Source organism: Mercurialis annua, linkage group LG7 (assembly GCF_937616625.2).
Source record: "Mercurialis annua linkage group LG7, ddMerAnnu1.2, whole genome shotgun sequence".
In the NCBI taxonomy this organism is placed as follows: Eukaryota; Viridiplantae; Streptophyta; class Magnoliopsida; order Malpighiales; family Euphorbiaceae; genus Mercurialis; species Mercurialis annua.
This window is the reverse complement of record NC_065576.1, coordinates 4,765,657-4,790,146: the sequence shown is the minus strand read 5'-3', so window position 1 is coordinate 4,790,146 and position 24,490 is coordinate 4,765,657. Positions and strand designations below refer to the sequence as shown.

At 31.0% G+C, this 24,490-nt stretch overlaps 2 protein-coding genes across 2 annotated transcripts; both read left to right on the top strand.

Moving 5' to 3' along the window:
* The first annotated feature begins 732 nt into the window (after window positions 1-732).
* LOC126656039 (cytochrome P450 81Q32-like) lies at window positions 733-2,573 on the top strand. Its single transcript, XM_050350492.2, has 2 exons — window positions 733-1,640; window positions 1,778-2,573. The coding sequence occupies exons 1-2, from the start codon at window positions 738-740 to the stop codon at window positions 2,405-2,407; spliced, it is 1,533 nt and encodes a 510-aa protein (XP_050206449.1). The 5' UTR covers window positions 733-737; the 3' UTR covers window positions 2,408-2,573.
* A 13,003-nt stretch (window positions 2,574-15,576) lies between these two features.
* LOC126656038 (cytochrome P450 81Q32-like) lies at window positions 15,577-18,235 on the top strand. The gene is made up of 2 exons (XM_050350491.2): window positions 15,577-16,509; window positions 17,413-18,235. The coding sequence occupies exons 1-2, from the start codon at window positions 15,607-15,609 to the stop codon at window positions 18,040-18,042; spliced, it is 1,533 nt and encodes a 510-aa protein (XP_050206448.1). The 5' UTR covers window positions 15,577-15,606; the 3' UTR covers window positions 18,043-18,235.
* Window positions 18,236-24,490: the final 6,255 nt, after the last annotated feature.

Below are 24,490 nucleotides of genomic sequence, written 5' to 3'. Positions count from 1 at the left end.
GTTTAATGGATAGTTAATAATCCTAAGTGGTGTGGTTCACACAAATATTTTTCCTATGGTAGTCCTTTTCCAAGAAGAGCCAAATGTATATTGGCAATAATTACGATACCTAAAATCTTTTTGTTTGCAAAAACAAATTAGCATATACTTGCCAATTTTCCCAAATTGATAACTGAGGAAACTTTATATTAATTCCATGCAATTTGAATATGATTGATCCAATAATGTAACATCCTACCAATTTAACAACAGAATCTCAAACTTTTCTTCACGAGCACAGAATTTTTGAGCATCTTTTCTTTTCTTAACTAGCCAATTCTAATTAATTTCAAGGCATTTTTTCTGTCTCTTCTTCTTATCATGCAAATCAGACTAATTAGTCCTCTTTTTGTTCAATTTTTCTCAATAATTAAGTTGCCATCTTTTCATTAGTGCATATAGTGAAGTGTATAAGTGAATAATTCACAAATGATAGGACTTGTTTGGCATGGAGTGCATATATACTTATGATTACCTTCATTTTTATAAGCAAAAAATTTATTAATGTAATGTGAGAAAGAATCAAATTATTTTTGGCAAAAGTATTTCATATATCCATAATAACTATTCTGACAAATATATTTTAAAAATTTGAATAATTCAGTTCATCAATTTTACGAATTGAGACAATTAAATTAAGAGAGTACACTCTCTATATAAAGCACACTCTATAGCCAGCTACTCAAAGCAAAGCTACAATGGAAGATATTACCCTTAGCCTCTACACATCCATTTCTATTCTCTTTCTATTTCTCACACTATTCAAATTCCACCTCTCGAAAACAAGCCACCGAAACCTCCCTCCAAGCCCGCCGTACGCTCTTCCATTTCTCGGCCATCTCTATCGCTTAAAACAACCGATCCACCGCGTTTTCTACAGCTTATCTCAAAACTACGGCCCTATCATTTCCCTCAAATTAGGGTCTCGTCTTACGGTGATTGTCTCATCGCCATCAGCAGTCGAGGAATGCTTCACTAAAAACGACGTCGTTTTGGCCAACCGCCCCGAGTTCATCTTAAGCAAATACGTCCACTATAACCACAACAACATTATCTCCGTACCCTACGGAGATCACTGGCGTAACCTCCGTCGCATAGGAACAATCGAAATTTTCTCAACTAACCGCCTTAACGTCTTTATAAGCAGTCGAAAAGATGAAACAAAGCAATTATTATCGGATTTATATCGTCGTGGCGGTCAAGAGTTTACGCGGGTGGAGCTAAAACCGATGTTCACAAACGCGACTTTTAACGTTGTAATGCAAATGGTTGCAGGGAAAAGATATTACGGAGATGACGTGAGCAATGCGGATCAAGCGAGACAGTTCCGGGAGATTATAGAAGAGATATTTAGTTATGGTGGGATATCAAATTTGGAAGATTTTTTTCCCATTTTGAGGTGGATCAATGGCGGTAAGCTTGAAAAGAAACTGAAAATTCTGTCTAAAAAAACAGACAAATTTTTGCAGGTTTTGATTGATGAACATCGAAGTAAGAAAAAGGGGTTAGCGAGTGTACGTACATTGATTGATCGTTTGCTTTCTTTGCAAGAGTCTGAGCCGAACCATTACAAAGATGAGGTTATCAAAGGACTTATACTGGTATGTATGCACATTCCATATATTTTAATGGTTTAAAAGTGGTACCAAAATTTAGCCATATAGTATAATTTGATATCAAAAATTAAATCATATATTGAATTTGAATCAACTATTTAATTATTCTTAATTATTTGTAGGTCATATTATTAGCAGGGACAGACACGGCAACTGTGACATTAGAATGGGCAATGGCAAGTCTAGTTAATTATCCAGATATTCTACACAAAGCTAAAACAGAAATAGATTTACAGATTGGACAAGAACGATTACTCGAAGAATCAGATCTTCCAAACTTACCCTATCTTCAAAACATCATATCAGAAACCCTACGTTTATATCCCGCTGGCCCGCTTCTAGTACCACACTACTCCTCTAGCGACTGCATAATTGGTGGCTACAATATACCCAAAAACACAATCGTACTGATTAATGCATGGGCTATTCATAGAGATCCGACTATTTGGGACGATCCTTCGAGTTTTCGGCCAGAGAGGTTCGAAGCTTATTATAAACACGGTGATCATCACGCATATAATTTTATTCCATTTGGTACGGGTAGAAGGGCATGTCCCGGAATAGGGTTGGCTCAACGCGTTTTGGGATTGACTATCGGATCTTTGATTCAGTGTTTTGAATGGAAAAGGGTGGACGAGAAGTTGGTCGATATGAGTGAAGGTAAAGGCATTTCTATGCCGAAAGCCGAGCCGTTGGAAGTCATGTGTAAAGCACGTACAATCATGAACAAGGTTCTTGCTGAAGTTTCTTAATTAAGAATAAGGATGAAGTTTTATGCCGATGCATTTTTATATGTGACGGATAATAATGTTGTGTGTTTGGATTTTAGTAGTAGTATTGGGCAATTAGAATGAATTATTAGTTTTATATTGTATGTTGGTGGTATTGTGGTCAATGTTGTGTGATATATATAATAGAATTTAGGTTTAATCATTGATTTTTTTTCCATTTTTGTATGTCTTAAACTTTCAAAAATCGTCAAATTTAGCTCATTTCTCAATTTTTAGTTCAATTATAAACATTTGTTTAAATTGAAATGAGAAAAAGAATTTAAAACTACTCCTCTATTTGGAAATTTTTGATGATAAAAAATCGAATTGGAATAATATGAAGTGATATGAAAGATTTATTTAAAAAATATTCACTCGAACAATTATCTATAATTGAAACAAAAAAATAAAAATTGGTTAGAATTGACGATTTTAAAAATTTAAAATATATAATAAAAAGCTAAGAAGTGAAATATTTTCGGATGATTAACCATTACATGATTTTATTAATATATAATTATTGTATTTTACATGGTCCATAAATAATTTCTGAAATCTTTTTGTTTACAGAACCGAGCCAGTATATTTGCCATTTTCATAAAAGGATAACTAAAGTGACTCTTCTTTCACTTTATTTATCGGACTGACATACGAAGATCAATGCATATTTTGAGTATGTTGATTGCTTTCATTTTATTATGCATGCTGAGCACGTAGCTTCCTTATACTAAAATATATTGCCAACAATCCAATTCCAATAAGCCAATACTTTTCAGAACTTTAAAGGTATAGATAAAATTCAAGTAGAATTTCAAAAGTACTTTTTATTTATAGTAATTGCGTGAATAGTTGACACAACTACTGCTGTTTCAAAAATAAATAAGGTTGATATGTGTATGCTGCGCTTATGGGTGGGTAAAAATCAAATCAAACCACAAAACCGAACCGAATTGAACTATAAAAATGAGAGTGAATTGATTAAAATAGTTAATATAATTTGGTTTGATTTAATTTTTTTAAAATATACGGTTTTTGGTTTTGATTTGGTTTTAGACTTCGGTTAACCGAATCAAACCAAAAACCGAAATAGTAATATGACATCGTCGGAAGTGTGCAAAAACCGATCAAAACTAAAAAATCAAACCGAACCAAACCAAAAATATAAATTCAGTTCGGTTATTAAATTTTTTTGATTTGATTCGGTTTCTATAATGGTAGCGTCCAACCGGACCACCTGAAATATCTTATATAAGATAAATAGTTTGAAATCTGTACTTAAATATGGAATGTGTGCAAAGGTAGGGGTGCATTTTAATTATTGTTGGACCCAGATCCGAATCCAACTGTTCTCACTTTTCCAAACCCGATTTTTAAGGTCGGACATGGGTAATAATTTTTTGTCCAAACTCCAGTCGGAGCCCAAATTCGACAAAATCCACTATTTTATAGGCAAACTCAACCTTTCATTTTTGTAGATTTTGTATGTAAATCCTTCCAAATTCGGCCCGAGCCCGCATAAACATAGACCACTTTCAATAGTTCTCTATTTTGTCATTGTAGTGTAAAAATCCTCTCCAATAATACTATATATCCACTATTATAGTGTATTTTATTTTTTTACTCTATATTTAAAGTCATTCTATTATAGGGACCTTAAAATAGAATATTATTAGAGATGAAATAGAGTACTCTATTATAGTGTACTTTTATTATAAATTTCATTATTAAACATTTGTTAGTTTTTATTGCAATATAGTTCAAATTGGCACGTTCAATTTAATTAAAAAATCGGAATATGTAATATTAAATAAAAAAATTATATTAATTGATTCAACAATTTATAAATAAGATATATATATTAATGTCTTTTATTATTTAATAAATATTTTTTTAAATAAATATAATTTTTTTTATATATTTTTAAAAGTATGAACACATGTAGAGAATATATTATTAAAATCTATACTATAATATAATCTTGAACTTCAAATTAATTTTGACAAGTGTATCGACTACAAATTGCCATGTGGCAATTACTCATTTAAAATTAATTTATTATTTTATTAATAAAATCTAATAATTAATATTTTTAAGTTATAAAATATGAAAAGTTAAAACTTGCAATAATTAAATTTGTTTCATAATTTATAAATATTAATAGTATAGAAAAACTTTTAAGATTTTATAACTTATAAACATGAAAAAAGAAACTCTTCAAATTTCATCGCCATCAAATCTATAAAATTCTATAAATCTAACTTTAAATTAAATTAAATTAAATTCTTTTATTTTTAATATATAATAATATAAAAAAAAAATTTATTTCTCATAATTTTAAAATACATCCTATTGAATATTACATATTTTAAAATAATATTATAAGAATTAAAAAAAATTAAATTATGAGAAATACTTTTATTTCATTATATGCTAAAAATATGAATAATTTTAAAACTAAATTTAGTTAATTAAAATTTAAAGTTATAGAATTTTATAAATGTGATGGTTATAAAATTTGAAGAGTTTCTATTATGTTTATAAGTTATAAAATATTAAGAATTTTTAAATATTATTAATATTTATAGGTTATGAAACCAAATGTATTAATTTCTTTTAACTTTTCATATTTTTAAAAATAAGTTTTGTATAACATCTATTTTTTCATATTTTTCAATCAATTACAACTTCTTTGTCATGAAATATATAAGTGTATATATATAAATCCATGCACACATATTTAATTATAAACAAACATGGTTTTTTAGAGTTTTTTTTATATCTATTTCTTTCTATTTTTTCATACTTGATATTGTCTCATGCAACTTTTTCCCGCAATAAAAGAGTTTTTAATCATTCATAATGAATTACGCTTGGAGTAAGTGTCGTCTATCTTTTTGAAATTGTTTAGTTTATGTGCATGGTGGTTGTTGTTGTTGTATTTTAATTTATTTTAGTGACATGTGACCTAACTTGCTAAAGAATTCAAAGAAACGAGAATTGAATGTGTTGGTAAAAATACGCAAGCGTACGTATGCCAACTTGTAATATAGACTGTGAAATCCGAATATCGTACCCACAAGGAAAGCTTTAAAGACAACCAGTTGAAAGACTCGATTTGAATAGCCGAAAAGACAAATATTGTTTGTTGTAAAATTAAAAGACAGAACTTATCAATTATAATTTGAAGTAAGCAAAAACTGTAATTAAATTGGTGTTTAACAATAATGAGAAAAGTAGGGATTATTAGTCTTTGTTATGCTGTTTATTTAATTTGGGTTATGGATTATATTGTTCTGATATGGTTCGGACTAATCGGAAGCACCTAAAATTCTCTCTCGAGCAATTGCAGGCAAAAGCATAAAACTAATGAATAATAGGTTAATTACTCACTCTCGCACAATGATTAACCTAATTACTGATTAATTGAATGATTATGAAGTGAATCCTAAGAACACGTATTTGTTAATTCACTCTCGCACAATTAACTCTTACGTTCTTAATTATGTTGGTCTATTCCAATTTTACTCTCTCGAGCTAAAATTAAAACAATTGGCAAAGACTAAGTGATCAATTCAGGCTAGGCATTAAGCACAATAATTAAGAACATATCAAGAACAAGAACCCATAATTCCGATTTAACTAAACAGACATAATTTGATTAATAATTCCCAACGAAGGGTTTAGCTACACATAATAATGAAAATACTAAAAATAATCATTAAAGAATTCATGCTAAGATTGAATAAAATACTGAATATGAAATTGATAATAATCGTACCTTGTTCGACAATAAACTAATGATAATCGATAACAAAATAATGAAGAAACGATGAATTCGATAATCGACTGATAAGAAAACTCTAATCTAGGGTTTATGTCTAATGAAAATTAAGCGAACCCTTGTGCAATGTTACAAACTAGTATTTATACGGCTTCCGAAACTAAAATCTGATATTAGGTCGAAATAGGTGAAAACCCAGAAGTATCCTCGTGTTTCGCGGCTTTTAGAACTCATTCGGGGGTATTTTTGTCAGTTGAGTCGCACAGTTGAAGTGGGTGTGCGTTCGGGTATAAGAGTGTGCGATCGCACACTTCCTCACTTGGCCAAAATGCCAATTTCTTTGATTTGCTACTGCCTCCTCCTGTTTTGCTCGCACACCACTTCAACACTGAGTGTGCGAGCGGGTAAGTGTGCGAACGGGTTGGGAGGTGTGCGAACGCACACCTCCTGACTTGGCCATTTCTTCATTTTTCTTCCAATCTTCCATTTTGCTCCTGTATCCCCCAATTAGCTCGCACACTGGTTTGTCATCAAGTGTGCGAGCGGGTTGCTTCTCACTTGGCCCCAAAATGACATTCTTTAACTTCAAATATCGCTTGTTCGCACTCTTTGGCCCCGGGACTTGTAGAAAACACCAAAAACGCTCCAAAAGTTGCCATATTTGCATTTTTCTCCTGAAACACTCAAAATGATAATAAGCCACTAATAATTTCAAAAACGACAAATAAAATGCAAATAATGACTTCGAAAACAACCTATAAATAGGAGTATTTCTACTCCCATCAGAATGCCATTGGAATATATATATTTTAAACATGAACCATACAGTCGAAATTATATGATTTCAATGATAATGTTGATTTTATGAGGTTCATCAAAACAATTTAACAGAAAAGATTTTATGTTTTTTATTGAATTGATTTAAGGTTGACAATTATTTTCCATCAACTGTCTTTTTTATTCATTTATGTGACATATCTCTTATTTTTTTTAATTATATTTAAAAAAAACAGTACGTTAATAAAAAAATTGATTATGAATTTTAAATGTTTAATTATAATATCATTATTTATATGTTATGAAATATGAAATATTTTTGAAATTAAATAAAAGTAATTAAAATTTAATCTTATTAATTTTTTTATTGTTTTGGTTATGAAATTTAATGAATTTTAGGTAAAATTTAATGAAATTTCCTTAAAGTTTATGAGTAGTTCTAATTTACGTTTAAAAGGTATGAAATATGACGAATTTTTATTAATGTATTAAATATTTGAAATTTGAAGAATTTTTATTATATTTAAAACTTATGAAATTTATCATGTTTATAAATTATGATATAGAGAATATTTTTTAAAATTATTAAAATCACCCGCGCAACGCGCAGGCATCGACCTAATTTATAATATATTTTATCATAAATAAATATGTAGATATATTTTGTAAGTATCGAATAATTTATGGGTGTAAGTTTAAAATGTTTAAATAATTTATTAGGTAGAAATATATTGACAATATTCTTTTAGTGTAAAAAAATAGAGTTAACTATTGGAGATTAAACACTGTAATAGAAAAAATTTCGTGTCAAATTCACACTATTTTACCTCCAACTATTGGAGATGTACTAAGAGCCGGGTTTGGGTAGGAAAAATAAAATCCAAGCCGGGCTTGGACTTATATAAAAAGTTAAAAAATCCAACAGACTCGGCCCGAGCCTGACTCATGAACAGGTCTAGTTTCCAACCTGAGACCTATTGTATAATGAGGGTACAATCTTCCTTGAGCTACACGTATGCGCTACTTTCTACCATTTTTGATATAGAACCAAATATTTTCCCTTATTTCGGTTCTGTTCTCTAAAAGGAAAAAAAATCAGTTTTTGGTTTTAGAATCGGTTTGGTAACCAAACCGATCGATGCACACCCCTAAACGTCGTTTTGATTAGTTATATAAAATACTATAAATGCTCTCTTTATTTTAATAACTCTAATTTTTATTACTACATTCACCTTACTCCTCACCTTTTCCCTGCTCTTTTCTTTCCTCTCCCTCCCCGTTCTTAATTTCTTCTCTATTAATCATAAAACCCTATGTCTTGCCGCCCTCTTGTGATTCTTCACTCGTTTTTCATTATCATTGCTTTTTTCTCTATATTTGTCTGGTCGATTCTTCGTATTGGTTCGCAATGTTGTAACCGATAAAATTTATAGTAATTTTCTAAAGATAAACATGAACTTTACAAAGTAAAGAAACTTAAAATTTTATCAAGTTTTTTTTTTTCATACATCTAACATTTTTCTTATTTATTATTGACATGGAATTTTTTTAAATTCTCTAGTTAACTTCTTGGCTTTTTAAGGTAATTCTTCAAGATCTAATATTTTTCATTAATTTTATGTTAATTATTTTGCTTTTATTTACTGATTTTAATTAGACTCTGGTTCTTTATGTTTCAGGTCTACAAATTCTATTAAAAAAAAGATATGTTCCTGAAAAAATGGAAATTAATAAACTTACTTTCGTTTGTCATTGATGTATTAAAGAAAATGTTATAAAATATACAAAAATCAGTTCATGTAACTTTATTAATTTCCACAAATTGACTATTTGGTCTTTGAATGAGTCTGATTGAGAGAATATAAAAAATAAAATATCTATTCATAACAATTCAGATCTACGCTCCATAGATACTTTCATCAAGAAAATAGTAAGACTTATAAAGGGTAAGAACCAAAACTCCACTAAGGAAGACAAAACATCCATAAAGAAAGAAAAAAAATACCAACAAATCTTAGATCTATGATTATTGACGCTAAATAAACTAAATACGAGATTTGATAAGAAAACTAGAGGGTGGGGAGGTGATTTTGAATCAAAAAATGGCCAAAATCACCTCTTTTTTTATTGCGGCTAGGGTTTTTAAAAAGAGGAGAATTGAATTACAAAAATTGAACAAGAAATTAACAACTGGTATATATTTATACTACCAAATAGTAAATGCTTCTTAACAAATAATACACACACATCGTTTGTGTGATGATGACATGGATACATACAAAATATATGTTGCTGAGCTGGAATACGATGTAGCAAGAGGCATCAACAACAGGCAATGTGTGTTGATTACTGAAGCAATAATAATAATAAATTATTGAGATATTAGTAGTTTCTATTACCTCTCCTCCAAGCTGGACATATATCAATTATGTTCAGCTTGCAGCAGTCTTGTGGTAGCAAGTAATACATCAACAACAGTTTTTGAAGCAATAACAATTTTTAAAGCATAATATCAACAACATCAACAACTATAACATACTTCAGTAGTAATTTACAACAACAACATTTTTCAGCAACATGAATAACAACTTGCAACAAAAACATCAACAATACTTTGTAGTATTCTTACAACACAACAACAAGAAAATATGTAGCACAAATAACAAAAGTAGGAACATATTACAACAACAGAACATGCAGCAGCAAAGGCAACAATTCGCAGCAAAAGTTTATTAAAAGCATAGTACTGAATTACCAAAGTAACGTAAGAAATCATCAGCAATGAGTGCCATCATTGCTATTTCCCAAAAAAAAAAACAAGAAGGCTTGATATTCCTGCAGCCCTTCCACTAACTGAACTAAACAAATGAAACTCTCAATTGTAACATATGATGAATCTATCAAAAAACCCCGACTCAAGTGAATTCTATTGAGGAATTTTATAAACCGATAATAACTTCGCCATACAATGATGAATATTGAAGAATCTCAAACCTCTCATGGAGGACTTCAATCAACACATGCAACTTATATAAGCTAAAAACAGTTCTAACATAATATCACCGCCAAGAGTTAGAACAAAATAAAACTCATATCAATGAGAATCTTATCAAGTTATCATTCAACAAATAAGCAATTGGAAGTCAAATAGCTAAAGGTTGAAATAGAAAGAAAATATAGAAGTTAGGATTTGAAATATGTTGGTGATTTTGAGAGTTGAACTCACCCTATCAATTGATAAAAATGAAGATTTGTGTCTAATTAATTTTTGAAATAACAATAACGACTTCGAATCTTGGATAATTATTTTTCTTCCACAAAATAGAACAATATGCAAAGAATAGAGAATGATGTAAACCAAATGAAATGAAAACGAGAATCAAATCAACACTGAAGTGAGAAATGACAAATTGATAAAGTTTTGAGAGATTTTAATCAGGAAAAAGAGAAATCAACTGATGTTGAATTGAAAGATTGATTATATTAATCAAACACATTTGAGTAAATTTGATAGAAGTAGAGCATAAAAGAATAGAACTGAATCCAATTGAAGTCGAAACTTAACTTATATAGATTATCAAAAACTGAAATTGAAATCAATATTTATGAAATTGATTGAAAATAAACCTAAAACTGATATTGAAATCAAAGATAGTAATGATTCAAATCTGAGATTGAAATTCAGGTTCTGTTTGTATTGAGGGTAAGGAAAGGGAAGGGAAGGTAAAGAGGAGAAGGTGAATTGTTTACCCTTGGTTGGGAGATAAAATTTAAAGTAAGGGGAAGGGGAAGGGAGGGGAAATCCTTATGAATTTACCAGGCATTAATGGATTTGAAAGGTTTTGGACCCTAATATGTTGCCACCTCTGATCTAAAAAGAATAGAAACATGATCCGAAAAGGATCTAGGTATGGCCTTTAGAGTGCAGCTCGGCCAAGTAGTAAAGGCAGAGGGTGATAAGAAACATCTATCAATCTTGGACTGTGAGATATTGTTTTGCCAAGTGAAAAGCCTGCCCTGAAGAGTAGCTTCGACCAAGGAGAAAGCAGATACAAAATTTGAAAAATCTAGCATTGAAGCCGAAAAGCTAGTACAATTATAGCGCTCAGAAGGATCCAAAATCTCATTGAAATCCCCTACTAAAATGCATAGCAAGTCAGTACCGAGCTCAGGAAGTAAATCACGCCAAAGAGAAGCTCGCTCCCTAGAATAATTGCTTGCATAAATTAATAAAGATCTAATCTCCAAGCCATCCCAACTGAAATCCCAGCTAATCCATCTATTAGCTTTAACAATCCTGGACGGAGAGATAAATTTCGGATTCCAAATACAAAGCAAACCACCCGAAGCGTCAATAGAAAGAACAAAACTGTAAGCAAAATCCAAGTTCGGCCACAAAAAACGGATACTAAAATCATCAAACATCTCCTTCTTTGTCTCCACAAGACCCATTAGAGAAAGATTATTATTTGACACCAAAGAACGAATAAAGTGATTCTTACGAGCAAAAGAGATACCCCCTCGACAATTCCAAGAAACAAAATTGAAGTTGTGCAACATTATAAAGATAAAAAAACCTGGATGAAGATCAGCAACCAAAGGATTCTAAACCTCCGACGCAAATCCTTGTGAAAGGAGATTCACAATCCCTTCTTTATGATCTGCGAGAATAACCCCAACTATAACCAAATACTCCATGTTTTCCTAGCTTCAATTTCCTTTTGTTGAATGTTAGATGCTGCCGATTTAGAAAATTCATGTTTACGATATTGCTATCTGAAAAGGAGGATGTTGCACTGCCTGGAAGAGATAATGTGGAGCAAATTAAGCCAGTTTTATCAATGTGTTTAACTTTGCGTCTATGCTCAATGAAACCCTTGAAGCTCACTGGTGTTTGGACCGGAGAAACACAAACCTCAGCTTTAGAGCTTTCTTATTTCGAACCAGACCCTTTGTTCACCTGGTCTTGTGTGATCGGGCTAAGCTAAAACACTGGTGATGAAGCTGCTGGAGTGACCTTGGCGACGCAGGAAGGAATAACAGATGATTCATTGGATAACTCCTTGACTGAATCATCAGAATCCGAAGAACAGTCTTGGTGTTCCCACTCCTCCACGATAATAGGAAGGTCTGATTTTGAGATTAAAAGACTGAACTCCCACCCATCAATGAGTAAAGGAATATATGCTTGGATAAAGGGTTTTGTAGTTGAGATTAAGATTGAACCCATACCAAGCCTCTCCTTAGACAAAACCATAGGGTGAACCGTAATTGGATCGCCAAAGCGTTTTCCAATCTGCATGAATAGATCCTCATCCCATGCACCAATAGGGATTCCTACGATATTAATCAAGACATAACGTCCTTTGCTCAAGGTAGAAGAATAACAGCTCCTAAAAGAGGAAAAAAATCCAACAAAGATGGAAAAGTGATAGTTTCAAAAACAGCTCTAACTTCCTTCGAACGGAATTTGAGAATTATCTCCGATCCTCGCAAAACAGACATTGATTGATAATCAACACCCTTCCTTTGTAAATAGGACGTGACTTGTAGAAGCATTGGCAAGCTTTTAACAACAACTATTAATGAATCTGATAAAACCTGATTATTCCTCAGCGATAGAATAATATGATCACATCTCACAGCTTCAACGTAGGTCCTGTCATCACGAATATGTGGTTTAATAATACGATGTTGTAGCATCTGGATTGCGAGCAGGTCGAGCTGGGTGATTAGCTTTCGAAACGAAATCCTGCGAAACCCTAGAAGGGTATTTTTCCTCGAAAGCCTTGATTTTGTAGTAACTAATACTAACTGTGTTGAGCCTTGCACGAACAATACTGAAATCTTCCTCGGGATTAGGTCTAAAAAAACAAATCTCTTATTCATTATGTTTCTTTTACGAGCCAAAGAAACTCTTCCTTCAACACCAAACTTAAGAAAAGCTTGTTTAAGATTGACATAATCCAAGTATCTGGGTAGTTTTCAAAGTAAAAAAACAGGTACGTTTGTGGTAGTAGGGTTAGGGTTTTTGGTGGGTTAAGGGTTTGGGGAAAACGCGGCCATCAGGATTTCTATAGGTTATGAAAATGTGTGAAAGAACTTTTGCTGAACATTCTAATAAGTTTAAATTCCCCCACCGGTAAGTCTGAGAGAACAAGAACAAATAGAATGTCAGACGAAATACTGGTATTTCGTTTGACGTTCTGTTTGTTCTTGTTCTCTCAGACTTAGCGGACTGGTGCGGTCGGCGGTGATTTATCAATTATCATTATAGTCATTACGCTAGATCCAAAAATACTTGTTTGAACCAAGTTTGCCACGTAGGATTATGAACCATTCATTTATCGTGTGACACGTGGCGATAATAAATTTTACAATCAATCAATAAATATCACAAAATTATAGTTAAAATATAAGCAATTAATGTGATATTTATTGATCGATTGTAACATTTATTATTGCTACGTGTCATACAATAAATGAATGTTCATAATCCTGCCATTACATTATGATCGGTCAATTATGTTTCTTAACAATTAAAACATTTTTGTGGCAGATCTAGTGTGAGTCGGTTCGGCAAAGAGAGTCTGTAGGTGGCTCAACAAGCGAAGCCTCAGGTCAGTTCGGCGAGGGAGCTTCAGCTCGATTCGGCGAGCCAACTTCAGCTCGGGTCAGATGAGGGAATCTTAGGTCGGTTCGGCGAGGGAGCTCCGGGTCTGTTCGGCTAGGTGTTGTGCGGTGCAAATAGCTCGGAGAAGGTAACCTCAGGCTTGTTCGGCCAAGAAGCTTCAGGTCGGTTCGGCCATGTTGTTTACTCGGTGAAGAGAGGTTTCGGTCAGCTCGGTGGAATTCGGTTTTTAGTCCAAGTAAGTTCAGCTGGTTTGTTAAAAACAAAATTCGGCAATTGAAACTTGGGGATATTTGGAATTTGTATAAAAAGTTTTGTATCAATGACTCCCTATGCCGAATTTAAGAGAAGAAAAAAAAAAAAAAAAAAAAAAGTGTTCTTATCTTACATGAAAAGTTCGGCACAGGAACATGCACATGGTGAAGAAGTTGCCGAACTTAGAAGATGTTAGGAAAAAAATGCTCCATTGGAAAATAAATTAATACATGCAAGTTGGTTGATTGGTAATAAAAACAAAAAAACAAAAGCATGGCCAATTAATCATGTCTAAAATTGGCACTGATTATGAAGAAATAATGGAAAGTGGAGAGGAATTGGTTAAAAATGTCAAAATGATTAATTTCATGGTGCTGATTTGCTCGGCAATACCCATCTGATGCCGATTAGTTTGGCAATACTCACATGATGCCGATCCAGGTCTAGGTTAGTTCGGCAGATTATGGGGTTCGGCAACAATCAATATTAATTCGGCGATTAATTTTTGGATTAGTCGAAATGTTGTTAATTAGATGCGATTGTTGTTTTGTGGGAGCATAAGCTATGCAATAAAATTACGTCTTTTTATTTTATTTGACATCCAGCTAAAAAGACGTAGGAGATTGTTTACACTAACCCGAAATATTACTTACTTTTTCCAGTCCATAATATTTGTTACATTTGAGAATTTTTTGGTCCATAATATTTATTATTTTATAATATTAAAAGTGCATTAATTGCTATTTTTCATGTTTGCCCCTTATTAATTTATTGAAAGCATATAATAAACAAATAAAAATAATAGTTATAAATGCAAACAAGTTTAAATATTGGGTTAATTTAATAAAAGTGTCTATAAATTAAGACATATTAATTGTTTTCTTAATTCTTGTGTTAAAGTTAAATGCGATAAATATTATGTGCTAGAGGGAGTACTGAGTAAGGCATGAGTTGAAATGAGTTTTTTTTGGATATGCGGTCCGTTTAGCTAAATATATCAATTTTTTTATTAAGAGTGTTAGTCTTTTTAGAATAGAGTTTTTTATTTAAGGTCTGTCCTTATAAATAGCTAAATTTTCATTTAATAAAATTCAGCACATCAATTATCAAACAAACCAAAAACCAAAGCACATATTTTTTTATTTTAATCTTTGAATTAAACTTAATTTAGGAATAGATTTGAACATTAATTATGCTTGAGTTCCTTAACTTCCAAATTAATACTTATAGTTTTAACAATAATCCCGCTTGAACCTAAGTTTTCGGATTAGTACCTACTTGCGAGTAAATCTCGTCCTTAGGTTCCAGATCGACTTGTACTTAGACGTAATTTCTGAGTTACCCATAATGACTCGTGAGTTACATTTTATGACTTTTAAACCGAATTTAAGCACAACCGATTAAAACATTAAATTTAAAGGGATCCTACCTACAAATTCAAAGATTCAAACATGGAATTATTTTCTTGCAAACATTAATTTTTTTTCGAAAAAGTGATGTCGTTTTTGGCCGTGTGAATGATCAAAACGGCGCCCTATAAGCCATTTAAACTATATATGTCATATAATAAAAAGTGGAGATATATTATACCATATCTTTAAAATTATATTTAAATTGAAAAAAAAAACAATAAAGATGGTGATATATAATAACAATAACCCAATAATTTTTTCTAGTTAGTTACTTTCTATATAAAGCAGTATCACACTATAATCAGCAACTCAAAGCAAATCTACAATGGAAGATATTACCCATTACCTCTACCCATCCATTTCTCTTCTCTTGTTTTTGGTCACATTATTCAAATTCCACCTCTCAAAAACAACCCACAAAAACCTCCCACCAAGCCCACCGTATTCTCTTCCATTCCTCGGCCATCTCTATCTCTTAAAACACCCGATCCACCGCGTTTTCTACAACTTATCTCAAAAATACGGCCCTATCATTTCCCTAAAATTAGGGTCTCGTCCTGCGGTGATCATCTCATCGCCATCAGTAGTCGAGGAATGCTTCACTAAAAACGACGTCGTTTTGGCCAACCGCCCCGAGTTCATCTTAAGCAAATACGTCCTCCATAACCGCAACAACATTATCTCCGTACCCTACGGAGATCACTGGCGTAACCTCCGTCGCATAGGAACAATCGAAATTTTTTCAAATAACCGCCTTAACGTCTTTATAAGCAGTCGAAAAGATGAAATAAAGCAATTATTATCGGATTTATATCGTCGTGGCAGTCAGAATTTTACGCGGGTGGAGCTAAAACCGATGTTCACGAACGCGACTTTTAACATTGTAATGCAAATGGTTGCAGGGAAAACATACTACGGAGATAACGTGAGTAACGAGGAACAAGCGGGGCAGTTCAGGGAGATTATAGAAGAGATTTTTAGCTATGGTGGGATATCAAATTCGGAAGATTTTTTTCCCATTTTGAGGTGGATCAATGGCGGTAAGCTTGAAAAGAAACTGAAAATTTTGTCTAAAAAAACAGACAAGTTTTTGCAGGTTTTGATCGAAGAACATCGGAGTAAGAAAAAGGGGTTAGAGAGCATACGTACATTGATTGATCGTTTGCTTTCTTTGCAAGAGTCGGAGCCTCACCATTACAAAGATGAGGTTATTAAAGGGCTTATATTGGTATGCACCTTTCATATGATTTTTAGTGTGTCAAAATTATAAGTGGTATCAAAATTTTGGCCTTAAATTTAACCAAATTTTTTTTTGGCCTTATAGTATAATTTGACATCAAAAATTTAAATCGTACTGAATATTTACCATTTATTGAATTTTTATTTTAAGTTAGAGCTCTTTAATTTTTACTTCAGATATCATATTTTAAGAAGGAAAAATAATTTTGTCAAATTTATTTCAAAAACGGTTGGATTTGTTAATTTTGTAAAATTTTCATATCCATAATTTTAATCATTTTATCAAATGTATTTCAAAAACGCTTGGATTCGTTAATTTTGTAAAATTTTCATATCCATAACTTTAATCATTTTGTCAAATATATTTCAAAAACGGTAGGATTCGTTAATTTTGTAAATTGAGACAATTATATCTAAACTCCAATGAAACTTGTGTGGTCCAAATGTGTTGTTTTATAAGTGAGTCCAACCAACACTTCACATCATAGTAGACATATTTCAATTAGAGTTTGGATGTAATTTTCATAATTCATAAAATTGATAGGCTAAACTCTTTAATTTTATTTTTAAAAATCTATTTTATGAAATAATCATATTTATAGATATGAAAAGTCATTTTCTCTTCTAAGAGTATGTTTGTAAGTTAGATGCATGTGACTGATATGGCAATCAGCGTGACTAGCTAATATATTTAAAAAATATGTTCCAGTCCATTATCTATCATATTAAAAAGTAACAGGGTAGGTTATCTTCTGATATAAAAATAAAATTTTTAGTATCACTTTAATTACCAACTTAAAACATAGGATAAAGATTTAATATATCACTCGAATTTTTAATAATTTTTAGATTATTTCTAAATGTATGCTGTTTTCATCTGATGCATGTGTAGGTCATATTATTAGCAGGGACAGACACTGCTGCAGTGACATCAGAATGGGCAATGGCAAGTTTAGTAAATCATCCAGATATCCTACACAAAGCTAAAACAGAAATAGATTTACAAATCGGACAAGAACGATTACTTGAAGAATCAGATCTTCCAAAGTTACCCTATCTTCAAAACATCATATCGGAAACCCTACGATTATACCCTGCAGGCCCACTTCTAGTACCACATTACTCCTCTAGCGACTGCATTATTGGTGGCTACAATATACCTAAAAAAACGATCGTATTGATTAATGCATGGGCTATTCATAGAGATCCGACGATTTGGGACGATCCTTCGAGCTTTAGACCTGAGAGATTTGAGGCAGATCATAAACGCGGTGATCATGACACGTATAGTTTTATTCCATTTGGTACGGGTAGAAGGGCTTGTCCTGGAGTAGGGTTAGCTCAACGCATTGTGGGATTGACTATCGGATCGTTGATTCAGTGTTTTGAATGGAAAAGGGTGGACGAGAAGTTGGTCGATATGAGCGAAGGTAAAGGCGTTTCTATGCCGAAAGCTGAGCCTTTGGAAGTCATGTGTAAAGCACGTACAATCATGACCAAAGTTCTTGCTGAAGGTTCTTAATTAGAAATAAGGATGAAGTTTTATGCCGGATGTATTTGTATATGTGACGTATAATAATGTCGTGTGTTTGGTGTTTTAGTAGTAGTATTGGGCAATTAGAATGGATTATTAGTTTTATATCGTATTCTATTATTGTAATATCGTGGTCGATGTTGTGTGAAATATATAATATAATTTAGGTTTAATCATTGAATTTTTTTTCATGTTTTTATGGCTTAAATTTTTAAAATCGTCAAATTTAACCCATTTTTTAATTTTCAGTTTTAGTTGTAGACATGTTTAAATTGAAATTTTTAAAAAAAATTCAAATCTACTCTTCATATTTCGAATTTTTGATGATAAAAGGGCGAACTCAAACAATATGAAGGATTTATTTTTTAAAAAATCCACTCTAATTTGAACAAAAAACACTGTGATTGAAACTGAAAAATAAAAATTGATTAAAACTGATAATTTTAAAAGATTGAACCATAAAAAAATGCTAAAAAAATGAGATATTTTTAAATGATTAACCTATAATATATATGAATTTTATTATTACGTAGTTATTTTATTTTGCATGGTCCATAAATAATTTCTGAAATCTTTTTGTTTAATTATCGATTCATCTTTGACTGACCTATGAAGATCGATGCATAATCTGAGTATGTTAATTGCTTTCATTTTATTATTCATGCTGTGCACGTAGCTTCCTTATACTAACATTGCCAGCAAACCAATTCCAATAAGCCAATACTTTTCAGAACTTTAAAGGTAAAGATAACATTCAAGTAGAATTACAAAAGTACTTTGTATTTATAGTAATTACGTGAATAGTTGACACAATTACCAATTGTTTCAAAAATTAATAAGGTCGATATGTGGTATGTATGTTGCACTTAGAGTTGGGCGAAAATCGAACCGAACTATAAATGAAAATGGATTGATCAAAGTGGTTGATATAATTTGGTTTGATTTAGGATTTTTAAATCTACGGTTTTCGGTTTTGATTTGGTTCAGGCTTCGGTTAACCAAACCAAATCGAAAACCAAAATAGGGACATATGGTTTTGCTTTGACTAGTTTATTATGATATTTTAGTTCAAACCAATTGTACTAGTTTGGTAAATTTTCAAACTAAAATTCAAACTAGACAGATTATAAAACAGCAAATTTAGTTTGGTTTGATTTGATAATTTCTTTTATGAAACCATTTCAATTTATCATCAAATAATTATTTATTTATTATCGAACATAAAAAAATAATAATCTAAAATTATTCATTTATCAATAAAAATAAATATTATATTTGATAAAATAAACCAGTTCAATTATACTGCTTTTATTTTACTCGGCTCCTAACATATATTTTGTATTTATATAGTCTTTAACAATTTAATCAATTTTGGCATGAAACCAAATAATTATGTTTTTTATAATTCCGCCCGCATAAGGACTGTATTTATACAAAATAAATAGTTAAAAAATTATTTAAATATAAACATTTTATTAAAAATCAAGTGAAATCAGTGATGGACGCAGACTTTTATTTTAGGGGAATTCAATTTAAAAATAAATTAATATATAATACACTTATAAACAGAAAATATATAAATTAGTTCTACTTTAATAAACTAATATAAATAAATTATAATATTTACTTTCAATTTTTAATATTCTAAAATCTATATCAGTCACTGCGAACACATTATTTTTGATATAATTCATTAAACAATCATTTAGTTGTTTATCCCTATCAGCTTGCGCAATAAATATTTAATGAATTTCATCGCAGAAAAATTTTGTTCAATTATCATAACAACTATTAAAATGAATGAACACTTAGTTAACAATAAATTAAAAGATATAATATCAATATCCAATTTCTAAAATTCCTTAGAAATTGGATATAATAGGTTATAGTTATCGTCAGATAAATTTTCCGAATAAGCCTCAATATTAGCTTTTTCGGATAGCATTTAAGCAACAATTTAATCTAATAATGTTGATTTCTTTCTACTACTTGTTATTTTTTTAATGAAATCCTTATATATCTAAAAAATTATATAGATAAAATATTTTAATATTAATACCAGATAAATAAAATTAAAAATGAGATATTTTGAATATTTGATGATTAATATTTAATAAATTTAATTTTTATCCAAATGCTTGTTGCTTGACGATTGATATTTTACAATAAAATTTAAAGACGATTTGATGGAAATTATTGATTTCATTAATAAACATTTTAAAAAATTCTAAATGATTATTTCCAATTGATATGCACAATTGAAATTCTTAGTGGACGCAAAATGCTTTAACAGCTAATTTCTTTTTATAACTAGGTTATTTATGTAAAGTCTCAATTATAAGAGAAATTAACGTTTATAGAATTCTATCATTTCGTTTAAGAAAAGGTATATGATTTTTACACATGAATCAAGAAAATATTAATTAGCAATATTGTGTTTTCTCATCTTGCCCTATCAATGATGGTCTTGTAAATTATATTTATATAGTCGTTAATTTTACAAAAAAAAAAGAGAATAAAAAACAAATCACATAAAATAATATGCTTAATATATAATTTGACTCTAAGTTTGTATATTTTTACCCACCTAATCTCTAAACTTTAAACGTTTGACCTATCAAATCTCCCAAATTGTTAAATAATCTCTTTTGATCATTTGATAATTTTATAAATATTTAGGGAGCGTTTGTTCAACTTTTCGGTGGAGATCTTAAGGTTTACTTTTCAAAATGCTCCACTTAAACATTTAGTGAATTTTAATTTTTTTGGGAGCTTTTTGAACCTCCAACAGCTGCTATTTGAAAATCTCCATTTTGGATTTTTTTGCCAACAGTTGTTAGCTATTTTAATTTTTTTAATTATTTAAACTAGATTACCCCTGCTAAAATATATTATTTTTTAATATATAAAATTATGTAAATTATTTTTAAATACTCCAATCATTTATAATTTATGTAAATTATTTTGCGTATATTAGAACAACTATAATTTAATAGTATTTTAAAACTAAATCACAAATTTATGAAAAAAATATTTAAACAAGTTTAAATTAAATGTTATTTTTTATTAAAAAAATAAATGTTAATATTTTTATTATATATTATATAATATAATATATTTATAATTTAATAAACAAAAATAAAAATTATACACTTTAAAGTCATTTTACGTATAAAAAGCAATATCTAATCATATTTTACCAAACACGTATTGTCTACCAGCTATCAGCTACCAGCGAACAGCTAATATTTATTAACAACAGCTAAAACTAACGATTGTAAGAAACTGACAAACCAAACAGGACCTTAACCTCTCCTTATCCACCATGGCTTTGGCGTTTGTGTTAAAAAAAACTTGCGCGCTAGGGTAGAAAATCAAAATTTACGTGAACAAAATAAAATGGCTTAATACATCGTTTGACCTCTGAACTTGTATTCATTTACCCATCTCATCCTAAATTTTTTGTTTAATCCATCAGACCTCTAAATTTTTTAAGTTATCCTTCTTAACCCCTAAATTTGAAAGGTTTAAATTTTTTTTTATGAGAGCAGACTCAGTACCCTTAATAATCATTGTTATTTTGATATCTCTCAGAAAGTAAAAGATCAGAGAGATAGGCTTGACAGAGTTCAAAGAGATGTTCAGCTGGACCCTTTTAATTGTTACTTGTTAGCTGAAGAAAGAGCCATGTGTTACCATTTGAGATACTTGATGCTCTGTGAGGAGAGTTTTTACAAGCAGAAGTCTAGAGTCCAATGGCTTAATCTTGGGGATTTAAATACCAAATTTTTCCACAATGCTATCAAGCATAAAAGAATCAAGAATACTGTGGCAGTTCTAAAACTTGACTCAGGGGACAATATTAGTAATCAAGATGACATTCATAGTGAGATGACAAGATTTTATAAAGAGCTCTTTAAAGATAATAACAACCAGAACAGATCTCATATGAATAGAGGTATGTTCAGGAAGGGTGCTTGCCTTAGTAATGATGATATTTCGGAATTATGCAAGCCTGTCAGTGAAGATGAAGTCAAGAAAGCTATCTTCTCCATTGGAAGTGACAAAGCTACAGGACCAGATGGATTCAGCATTCACTTTTTCAAGCATTCTTGGGAAGTTATTAAAAAAGATGTGACTAAAGCTATGCAGGAAACTTTCCAAAATGGTAAAATCCTTAGAATCATTAACTCTACTTCTTTAGTTGTTATTCCTAAGAATTCAAATGCTGATATATTAGTTGATTTCAGACCAATTGCTTGCTGCAACACCCTTTATAAAATCATTACTAAGATTGTCACCTCTAGATTGAGTCCTATTCTTAACAATCTTGTTTCTGATAATCAATCTGCTTTTATTCCTAAAAGATCCATAGCTCACAATATTATGCTAGCTCATGAACTTGCTAGGAATTATCATAATGATAAAGGCAGCCCTAGGTGCATTCTCAAAATTGACCTTAAGAAGGACTATGACTCCATTTCTTGGGACTTTGTAGAAGAGATTTTGATTAGCCTCAAGTTCCCTGACATTTTTATTAGTCTTATCATGAACTGCATAAGGACTGCCAGTTTCTATGTGAACTGGAATGACAATATTGGTGATAGATTCCTTTCCAGTAAGGGTCTAAGACAAGGGGACCCTATGTCACCCCTCATCTTTGTGCTTTGTATGGAATATTTGTCTAGAATGCTTAAAGAAGTTAGTGAAGATTTTAAGTATCAAAAAAACTGCCATAAGATGAAAATTAATCACTTGATGTTTGCTGATGATTTGCTTATGTTTTGTCATGGTGATCTCCATTCTGTCATGTTCTTTTCAGACACTTTGAATTCTTTCAAGTCCATTTCTTTGTCTTAGTGTTAATCCTTTGAAAAGTCAGATTTTCTGCTGCAATATTGACAACAATATTAAGACCAATATTATCCAGGCTCTGGGTTTGTTGAGGGAGTGCTACCTTTAAGATACTTAGGTATACCCTTAATCACTTCTAGACTATCTAAAAATGAGTGTAGAGGTATTATAGACAAAATCACAGGCAGGATTAATTCTTGGTCTAGTAAGTTCATTTCTTATGCAGGTAGAGTCCAATTGATCCAATCAGTCTTGATGAGTATTGATAGGAGTATTTTACTCCTATATTTAGGGTCGATTTTAGTCGATTTTCATTATGTGTAGTATTGTTTTTATACATTATTTGGCGTTTTTACGTTTAATAGTGTTTGTTAGTGTTTCAGTGGAAATTAGGTGAAAATCGACTATTTGGGGCAAAATTATGGTGGATTGCGTGTACGAGTAAAAAGCGTAGCTTGCGGACGAAGGAATTGAAGTTCACGAACGAGATTGAGGAAAAAAGGATTGTTCCGTTCGAAAAAGATGAGTCCCGAACGGAAAGCATGCAGAGTGAGCATGAGTCCCGAACGGAAAAGCCTTGTCCCGTTCGGGACTCAAGAAGGAATCTGATATCAAAAGCTTTCGGCCAACAAGTTTTTCGAACGTGAATGGTTTGTTCCGTTCGGGAAAGAAGAAAATTAGGCATGTCACGAACGGAACCAAGGGCTTCCCGAACGGGACAAGAGTAAAACACGCATGCTTCAGGATTTGATTTGGAGTGAAATTCCTTCTCCAAATACAATTACAATTCCTATTACAAATTGATTTGTAATACGAATTAGAAGACTCCGGAACTTCTCCTACTATATAAAGACCTTGTACTAGACTCAATTGAAGACGTAGAATAATTTAGACTATTTTAGTTTTATTTTCATTCTCCTAAAATAGCGTTTTAGCTTCTATTTCTCAGCAGTTTATAAGTAGTTTATTATTAGTTTCTGCAAAGAACGATTGTGAAGATTTCAAGTTTAATCTAGACGATTCTTCCGAAATTGACAACTTCGGTATTTATTGTTCTAATTATGTTTAATTCTTCATCTTTTTCTTTGTTTAATTTAAGCTTAAGCATGTGTAACTAAATCCTTTGTTCGGGGATTGATATGAACACTTAGACTAGTTTCGAATTGGATTAGGATTTATTAAGTGAATAAAATTGTGTTTTAATTACTAAGATTAATGCTTGAATTAATTTGATCACTTAGTTCATGATTTTGTGTTTAATTAACTAATTGAGAGATTGTTAATTAAATAGACATAGGTAATTAAAAACTTAGAGGAAAACACCGTGAGAGCGGGTTGGAATTTAGGTAGTCGTTGAGTTTGCTTCATAATTACAATTTAGTTATTTAATTCAGTTTTAATATTGTGAGAGCAAGTTAATAATTGATTAGCTAATTAGGTTGTGATTTTATTTGAATCTTTGAGGCTTGAGAGAGCGGGATTCGGTGCATTAGAATAGCTCGATTCACAATAAAATCACTAGATAAATTTTGATCCATTCTTCTACTAGTTTATTTGGAATTATCAATTCTTGAGCTTTTTA